Source organism: Podarcis melisellensis (genome assembly GCF_964234715.1).
Source record: "Podarcis melisellensis genome assembly, chromosome: 5".
Classification (NCBI taxonomy): domain Eukaryota; kingdom Metazoa; phylum Chordata; class Lepidosauria; order Squamata; family Lacertidae; genus Podarcis; species Podarcis melisellensis.
The window spans coordinates 89,723,208-89,732,968 of record NC_138537.1 but is presented as its reverse complement, the minus strand read 5'-3'; the positions used below and the strand labels follow the sequence as shown (position 1 = coordinate 89,732,968).

The 9,761-nt window shown below is 43.9% G+C and overlaps 1 protein-coding gene across 1 annotated transcript in view; it reads right to left on the bottom strand.

Annotated features, from left to right (window-relative positions):
- Positions 1–1,872: 1,872 nt before the first annotated feature.
- The window catches only part of VSTM4 (V-set and transmembrane domain containing 4), a 33,820-nt gene continuing 25,931 nt past the window's right edge, over positions 1,873–9,761 (bottom strand). The window contains exon 8 of the mRNA XM_081911871.1: positions 1,873–2,091. Coding sequence (XP_081767997.1) covers positions 1,966–2,091 — 126 coding nt within the window. The 3' untranslated portion in view covers positions 1,873–1,965. The remainder of the gene's footprint in view (positions 2,092–9,761) is intronic.

The following is a 9,761-nucleotide window of genomic DNA, read 5'->3' as shown; positions in this document are numbered from 1 at the left end:
GCAGACATCTTAGGAAAGGAGGGCACTGGTTGGTTGTAAATTAGAATAACGAAAGGCCGGAGGGCAATGTTACAGTTATTTAAAAACAAAAGAAAGCAAGTGAGACTTTGCTTGTAATGACCCTGCAATGGCATCCAGGCCAAATGAGCCAATTAGAGCGAAGTGCAATTAATTCCCACATCCTGGGATCTCTCGACAGGCAATATCCCCTCCCGCGCTGTGTCCCCCCCCCACCTGTACCCGCCCATGCTAATGTGATTTACTCCTGTTTGCTGATGGCGATAAAGTTTAATGTGGAAGAACAAACTATATTTAGTCAAAGCTCCTCTCTCTTTCTCTTCGAACGGTAGGACACACAACATTAACGTTAACAGCCTGGTGGGGAGAGGCTAATGGAGGCACACTTGTTTCCATCTCAGGATAAGACCACAGTTTACCAATGACAGCAGAAGGATGAGGAGAAATATCATGACTCAGCAACACAGCCAGGTGCCAAGTTGTCCTAGAGAGGATGTCTACCTTAGAAGAAAACCCCTTGCCATAAATTTCTATACCCAAAGGTTCCGAGGTGGGGCAGCCTCTTCCTTTCACAAAGTACTCCCTCTGGGAACTAGGCAGGGCTGTCAGCAGGAAATGACATCATGGGGGGGGTACTTCCTCTTAGCCCCCTGAACGAGCGCGAGTTCTGAAAGCATGTCCCCTGCCTTCAGAATTCCCATCAGCTGATAGAGCAAAAAGATGAACGAGAAGCAAACCAGTACAACAGACATAAACATGATGTTATGTATATATTGGTGTCATGTAAGGTAATCTTAGGGATGCAGGTGGCGCTGTGGGTTAAACCACAGAGCCTAGGACTTGCTGATCAGAAGGTCAGCGGTTTGAATCCCCGTGATGGGGTGAGCTCCTGTTGCTCGGTCCCTGCTCCTGCCAACCTAGCAGTTTGAAAGCACATCAAAATGCAAGTAGATAAATAGGTACCACTCCAGCGGGAAGATAAATGGTGTTTCCGAGTGCTGCTCTGGTTTGCCAGAAGCAGCTTAGTCATGCTGGCCACATGACCCGGAAGCTGTACGCCGAGTCAGCTAGTAAAGCGAGATGAGCGCCGCAACCCCAGAGTCGGCCACGACTGGACCTAATGGTCAGAGGTCCCTTTACCTTTTCTAAGGTAATCTTAGAGGTAACGTGGGATGAATGTGCAAAACAACTAGCTAATGTGCACTTTTGCCAAGCCACATGGAGAATGTGCAGATAATCAGCACATGAACAGGAAACTGTTTGCATTCTCTGGGGATTTATGTCTCTCTCTAACAAGGAGAGCATGCATGTCCCAGGTGCATTTTGTACATTCTCTGGGCAACATGTGAAAACTTCGTGACATATTTGAGAATGTGCATATGCTGCCAGAATTTGCACACATTTCCAAGTGCTCACAGGACAACAGTTTAATTTCCTGCTATCAAGTGGTTTGTAGTTTCTTGGGGACTTCTTCCCACCCCTTTTTGAAGATGAGAAACCACATTTTCCCGCCTTCAGTCTGCAGGGACCTCACCTGTTCTCCAAGAATTCTCAAAGATTATAGAGAAAGGCTCTGAGATTACACCTGCAAGTGTTGGTGTTTGGGAACCCAAAGGGGCATGGATTGGAAAAGCATCCTTGGATTGCAAAGTTCTCTGGGACATCTTCCCACATCTAGCAAACAGAGGGGTGCCTTTGTAGCTAACTCCCATCATCAAAAAAGAATCAAAATGCTATTTAACATTAAAAGTGGGAAAAGTAGAGGGTTCAGCACTCTCAGCTTCAAGCTTAAACAGGGCATCACAGAGATTCTGAAGAAGAATAATTCTAATTAAAAAAAAAACAAGACAGGAATGGAAGTAAAAAGAAACGAAGAGAATGTTTTATCAACAAAGAACACAAAAAAGGAATTTAAATATGCCATCGAAAATAGGACCTGTCCTGGGTTTACATCTTGTTTTCTTCAAAGAGAATCTGAGCGTAAACAGTCATAGTAGGAATGCCTTGCGCTTCCTGGTGAGGTTTGATGAGTTCCAGTTCAGCATAGGTTAGATTCTCATCAGCGATTTTTGGCTGCAAAACACAATTGGAGAAGTGTGTCCATTCAATTGAGTTTACTGGGTAATTTGGCAGTCTGCCTTTTAGCAAACATGCGACAGCAGTAAAATGAAGAACGGCAGCAGCAAAATAGAACTATGGCCCGGAGCCAGAGCTTCCCCGGTTACATATAGAATTAGTTCCTCAAACATGAATCAGAGGGTTGTATCCAACTGAGATTTATTTAGAGTAGACCCGCCAAAATTAACGGATCCAAGTTAGCCATGTCCATTAAGCTCAATGGGCTTACTCTGACTATGACTGAATCAACAGCACGTGTTTACTCAGAAGTAAGTCCCACTGATTTAAATGGGACTTAACTCCCAAGTAAGAATGCATAGGCCTGCAAGCTAAGAGGTCTATTTTATGGGCAGAAATACAAAACATGACTTGTGTGGAAAATGTCCAATTAAAATTAGATATATAAAAAGGCAACAAGCGGCAGCAAACCCAAAGTAGAACCACTTCTCCACCCTGGTCTTCAATATATAGCTCAACAGTGTTCTTCTGAATGCTCCCTTGACCTATACTGAAACCTTCAGTACATAGTGCCTAGCACTCACCTAAAAGTCATGGTAACCTTACCGGGACATTCGCAGGAAAACCAAAATGCTTTACAAAGCTATTGTACTACCAACTGTACTGTACGAGTGCAAAACAGGGACCACTTATAAATGCCATCTCTAGCTCTTCGAAAGATTCTACCAACAATTATATATATATATATATATATATATATATATATATATATATATATATGCAGGTTTTGGTGTCCTCGGGTGTCTTCCCGTGTAAAAGTTGGGGTGTCTAGGCGACGTTTCGACGAGGTCTCACTCGTCATCTTCAGGCTGGTGCTTTCGGCTTCTTGTTACTGGAACAGAGCAGGATCTCAGTGTTTGAGTTCCTATAAATACTGTTGAGGGGGTGTGGTGTATAGCCTCCAATGTTCTGGGCAGAGAGGAAGTTCCCAGGCTAGTGTGCCTTTTCTTCTTTTGTTCCTTAATTACTTGAGGGATATCTTGAGTGATTTCTTGAGTGATATCCTGAGTACCACTTAGGTGGGTCATTAGGTGTGGATTAGTTGCTAAAGTCTTTGTGTCTTGACCAAGGGGTCTATGAAATACCCTGCAAAGTCTGCCCAGCCACGTACATTGGACAAACAAACAGACGAATAAATGCACGTATCGCAGAACACAAGAATGCCGTCAAAAAAGAAGAAAAAACTTCCTCTCTTTTCCAACACATGAAAGAAACAGGACACGAAATTAATTTTGCAGATTCCAAATTGCTCTTTAACATGGAACATCACCACAAGAGAATAATCATGGAAGCCATCGAGATAGAGAAACACCCTCACAACATGAACAAGCGTGACGACACATCCCGCTTGCCAGACATCTGGAAATTAGCCCTCCCCACAAAAACTGACACCAGATCCAGAGGCACACAGAACGCCATCACCAATCAACCACACCAGACCCAAACCCAGACCCTCTCCACAGATAAATTACAGACACCATCCAGTAGCCAAACCATGGTGGCACCTCCGGATGCTGCACCCCCCTGCAATCCCTACACAGATCTGGCTGACACAGGCCACAAAACCACAGCTCGCCCCTATACACGAAGCCAAGCCAGAGCACAACTAAGTGCAGTACAGCCATCTTCTCAGAAAAACTCTTCACAAAGTTCAAGAGGTCAAGACACAAAGACTTTAGCAACTAATCCACACCTAATGACCCACCTAAGTGGTACTCAGGATATCACTCAAGAAATCACTCAAGATATCCCTCAAGTAATTAAGGAACAAAAGAAGAAAAGGCACACTAGCCTGGGAACTTCCTCTCTGCCCAGAACATTGGAGGCTATACACCACACCCCCTCAACAGTATTTATAGGAACTCAAACACTGAGATCCTGCTCTGTTCCAGTAACAAGAAGCCGAAAGCACCAGCCTGAAGATGACGAGTGAGACCTCGTCGAAACGTCGCCTAGACACCCCAACTTTTACACGGGAAGACACCCGAGGACACCAAAACCTGCATTCCTGTACCCGTGAAAATCTACGAAAGCATATATATATATATATATATATATATATATATATATATATATATGCGCAGGTTTTGGTGTCCTCGGGTGTCTTCCCGTGTAAAAGTTGGGGTGTCTAGGCGACGTTTCGACGAGGTCTCACTCGTCATCTTCAGGCTGGTGCTTTCGGCTTCTTGTTACTGGAACAGAGCAGGATCTCAGTGTTTGAGTTCCTATAAATACTGTTGAGGGGGTGTGGTGTATAGCCTCCAATGTTCTGGGCAGAGAGGAAGTTCCCAGGCTAGTGTGCCTTTTCTTCTTTTGTTCCTTAATTACTTGAGGGATATCTTGAGTGATTTCTTGAGTGATATCCTGAGTACCACTTAGGTGGGTCATTAGGTGTGGATTAGTTGCTAAAGTCTTTGTGTCTTGACCTCTTGAACTTTGTGAAGAGTTTTTCTGAGAAGATGGCTGTACTGCACTTAGTTGTGCTCTGGCTTGGCTTCGTGTGTAGGGGCGAGCTGTGGTTTTGTGGCCTGTGTCAGCCAGATCTGTGTAGGGATTGCAGGGGGGTGCAGCATCCGGAGGTGCCACCATGGTTTGGCTACTGGATGGTGTCTGTGATTTATCTGTGGAGAGGGTCTGGGTTTGGGTCTGGTGTGGTTGATTGGTGATACCTCAAGTAATTAAGGAACAAAAGAAGAAAAGGCACACTAGCCTGGGAACTTCCTCTCTGCCCAGAACATTGGAGGCTATACACCACACCCCCTCAACAGTATTTATAGGAACTCAAACACTGAGATCCTGCTCTGTTCCAGTAACAAGAAGCCGAAAGCACCAGCCTGAAGATGACGAGTGAGACCTCGTCGAAACGTCGCCTAGACACCCCAACTTTTACACGGGAAGACACCCGAGGACACCAAAACCTGCATTCCTGTACCCGTGAAAATCTACGAAAGCATATATATATATATATATATATATATATATATATATATATATATATATATATATATGGACCATAAAGACCATAAAGAAGGCTGATCGCCAAAGAATTGATGCTTTTGAATTATGGTGCTGGAGGAGACTCTTGAGAGTCCCATGGACTGCAAGAAGATCAAACGCATCCATTCTTAAGGAAATCAGCCCTGAGTGCTCACTGGAAGGACAGATCGTGAAGTTGAGGCTCCAATACTTTGGCCACCTCATGAGAAGAGAAGACTCCCTGGAAAAGACCCTGATGTTGGGAAAGATTGACAGCACAAGGAGAAGGGGACGACAGAGGACAAGATGGTTGGACAATGCTCTCGAAGCTACAAACATGAGTTTGACCAAACTGCGTGAGGCAGTGGAAGACAGAAGTGCCTGGCGTGCTCTGGTCCATGGGGTCACAAAGAGTCGGGCACGACTAAAAGACTAAACAACAACAACAATATATATATATATCACTTGGAAAGACAGGCAAACTAAATGTCAGTGTACTGGAAGATGCAATGATTCTTCAACATCAATTTTGTTAGACTAGTCATGTTGTTTGGATGTCTGATTATCATCTTTCAAAGCAACCACTCTATTCCCAACTTAAGAATGGAAAGCGTAATGCTGGTGGTCAACAAAAGAGCTTTAAAGATGCTCTCAAGGCAAATTTATATATATTTTTAGTATAAACACCGACAACTGGAAATCACTGGCCTGTGAGCGTTCCAACAGGAGAACAGCCTTTACCAAAAGTGCCATGGACTTTGAAGACGTTTGAACCCAGGACAAAAGGGAGAAACGTGCCAAGAGGAAGGCACACTTGGCAAATCCTCACCGTGACCAACTCCCGCCCAGAAACCTATGTCCCCACTGTGGAAGGATTGGACTCCACAGTCACTTATGGACAAACTGTTAAGACCATATTCATGGAAGACAATCTGAGTTGGCTATGAGTGATCACAGAAGGAGGAAAACCTAGAAACCAGGTAGATCAGTTGGATCCCTCTTCATTGATATGCTCTCTTTCTGTCTGTGCTGTGATATATATTAGAATTCAGCCACGTCAGTCTCCATTTGGAGGGTTCAAGTAGTCTAGTGCAGATGGTAAAGGTTTTCCATAGGCCTCACATATGAGGAAGCATGACTGGATGAACTCTAGAGTTCGATTTCAGGAGGCTAGCCTTTGTGTTTTGCTCTCGCAGGCACCTTCTGTTCATGCCAAACCAACAGGCCCTTTTCTTCCCCTCCTTGGTTACATTTCTCATTCCAATTCCATCCCAAAACATCATGAATCCAAAAACGGCCCTGCAACACCCAGCTCATGTAAATTTTAGAGCTAAGATTTATGAAATCACATTGTCCAGGTGTATTATTATATTATCTGGAAATTGCATTGTTTTCTTGGGTAGATTATCTCTTTATTCCTACTTTATTCTATTAAGTTTGGATATGAAAAATAACACTCGATTCTTCCAATACAGGTCACTGGGCAGCATTGGCTGATGTGTTACTTTCATACATTTTTATGATGTTCCTATAGTAAACATAATTTAATAAAGCCAAAACACACTAAATAAATAATTGCATCTAGAAAAGCAATAAAAGCAAATAAAATTAGTACTTTCATAAGTGGAAAAGGTACTTCAATTACTGCTACAAGCAACGGCGCACCATAAAATGTGTAGAATAATTTCCCTTATGCATATTTCCAGTATGTAATAATTTGATTGAAAATATGAGGAAACACACAGGAGGTTCAAAATTGTGGAGCACATACAGTTCTCAACAAAGGATGTGTAATAACTGAGCATGGGAGATACAGCTTTATCATAGCCCCTTTCCCAGGCAAAAATCGGAGGAGGGGTCTGTGCGCTGCCATTGTCTATCTTTAATTATATTTTGCCAAGTTTGCTTAGTTGGAAAGAGAGCTTTGCGCGGTGAAAGTTAAGCTGAAACTTTCCCAGCGTGTAACCGCATAGGCTTCTCAGAACACCATTTTGACCTGGAAATTAGAGCAGCAACAGCTGAAACAAAAAGGGCCCCCAAACCCAACTGCTGGAGACAGCAGGGGGCCCTTGTGATTCCCCCCACCCCCCCAAAAAAAATCTATTCTTGGTGCTTTAGAAAGCACTTGTGAAGTACATCATGGAAGAAAATAGATTTAGGGCAGAAATGTAGAGCCAGTGACATCATCTCTGCTAATGCCCACGCCCAGAAAATGCCATAAAATTGGAACAGATGTTGGGGTCAGCAAGGCAATGGGGAGAACGGCCCTCTTCACTTGATGGCTAACTGCAATTCACCATTGGCTCTTCTCTTCCTAATACTGTTGTGCCTTGGAAGTCAAACGGAATCCGTTCCGGAAGTCCATTTGACTTCCAAAACATCCGAAAACCAAAGCGTGGCTTCCGATTGGCCGCTGGAAGCTCCCACAGCCAATCGAAAGCCCCGATGGACACCTGGCTTCCAAAAATAGCTCACAAACCGAAACAGTCACTTCCAGGTTTGTGACATTTGGGAGCCAAAACGTTTGAGAACTAAGCTGTTCGAAAACCAAGGTGCAACTGTACACAAACATGCTGGCGAATAGTTGTGGCAATCTTTGTTTCCCTTTCTGAAGCTGCTGGGTGGTGGTTAATAGTTTTCAGCATGTTTTTGCTGTTAATGGGGAAAGAGATGGGTACTTGACATGACTCATATGCATGGCAGTTTCCAGCAACAAGAGAAAAGATACTGGCCTCTCGTAACTTTTTCTCTGAATAGAGAAAAGGGAGGTTGGGAATAGCAGTTGTGAACAAGCAAACGGCAAGGAAGAAGGGTGTAAACCAGCCCTCTCTGCTTAGTGTGGGTGATTTTAAGAGTCCCCAAACACCTCTCCAAAGAGGGCCATCTGCAGTGCTACACACTAGATTCATTCACCCATCAACACCAAGATTCGTGATTCTGGTGGGGCAGTCTGTGTAGACTACATCCAACTCAATAGACCAATGGTCTGACTTACGCAACTTCATATGTTCCCAATCACTCCAAGGCTCCAGGCCCTGTGGAAGCACTCAAAGAAAGACTCACAAGGAGCAATGGGAAGGAGGAATCTGACACCATGATGCTGTCATGGTCACTGCAAAGATCCCCAAACTGCACTGTACCAATTGGGAACCCAGTGCTGATTCTGAGGCCACCATGAAACTCTGCAGAGTCCCAGTGTGGTCAGTAGGGCTGGGCGATAAAGCAATATTTCACCCAAAATCCATATTGTGGTATTGATTTCACAATTTTGGACCTGTTGTGGGAAAAACCGTGAAGCCAGCCAATTCCTCAACAAAGCTCCATCCTTATTTCAGACCTTGCGATATATCAGTAGAGTTAAAGCTCTGGTTTTCCCAGTAGTGATGTATGGAAGTGAGAGCTGGACCATAAAGAAGGCTGATCGCCAAAGAATTGATGTTTTTGAATTATGGTGCTGGAGGAGACTCTTGAGAGTCCCATGGACTGCAAGAAGATCAAACCTATCAATTATTAAGGAAATCAGCCCTGAGTGCTCACTGGAAGGACAGATCCTGAAGCTGAGGCTCCAATACTTTGGCCACCTCATGAGAAGAGAAGACTCCCTGGAAAAGACCCTGATGTTGGGAAAGATGGAGGGCACAAGGAGAAGGGGACGACAGAGGATGAGATGGTTGGACAGTGTTCTTGAAGCTACCAACATGAGTCTGACCAAACTGCGGGAGGCAGTGGAAGGCAGGAGTGCCTGGTGTGCTCTGGTCCAGGGGATCATGAAGAGTCGGACACGACTAAACGACTAAACAATAACAACAACATATCACAATGTTGTAGAACAGGTATTGCCCAGCCCTAGTGGTCAGTACTTTTCTTTCTGCCTCCAAATAATTGGGGGGAGCCATAGAAAATCACTTTTGTGGGAGTGAATCAGCCCCATGGACCAGCAGTTAATCTCCTCTGCTGTAGTCTGTGGGACAGGTTAGGAAATGGCACTGTTGCCAATTGTTCTGGCAGTCCAGTCTCATCATTTGATAAGGCCCCGAGACACAGTGTACCTAGTTTGTGATTACATTTTGTAATGGGCAAAATAGAGGCGTTTGCATTTGGTGGAGGCTATATGTATTTCCATTTTGTATATTTCCTTTTTTTAAAAAACGGAAGTATTGGGTATATATATCTGCAACTAAACAGCAAAAGTCATCTAGCACAATATCTGCATATTATTATTACTGTTATTATTATTATTAAATAGCCAGTATATGTACTGCAATTCTCCATTACCATTTTTGTATTAGGGAAAACTGTACAAATTGGGGGATTGGGTGTGGTGGGAGAAGTGTCATCTGCAAAAACTGTGTGAGTGTGTTTGCGGGCGGGTGGGTTAAACTATATCTAAAGTGCTCCTCCACTTTTTACCAAAACTAACAGGCATGAAATCTGATCCTGGATCACTGCAAGCTTGTCAACTTCAGTACCAAGCCTTCCCTGCTATTTTAGGCAGACCCAGAATTTATTTTGGAAAGGGAGAAGTTTAAAAAGTGCTTACACACAGAGTCTGGCAGAAGGATACATTCAAGTTACACATACAGAATCTTTGCCAGCTGTGCTGGCAGCTGTTGAGAGGGGGAGCTGAATTT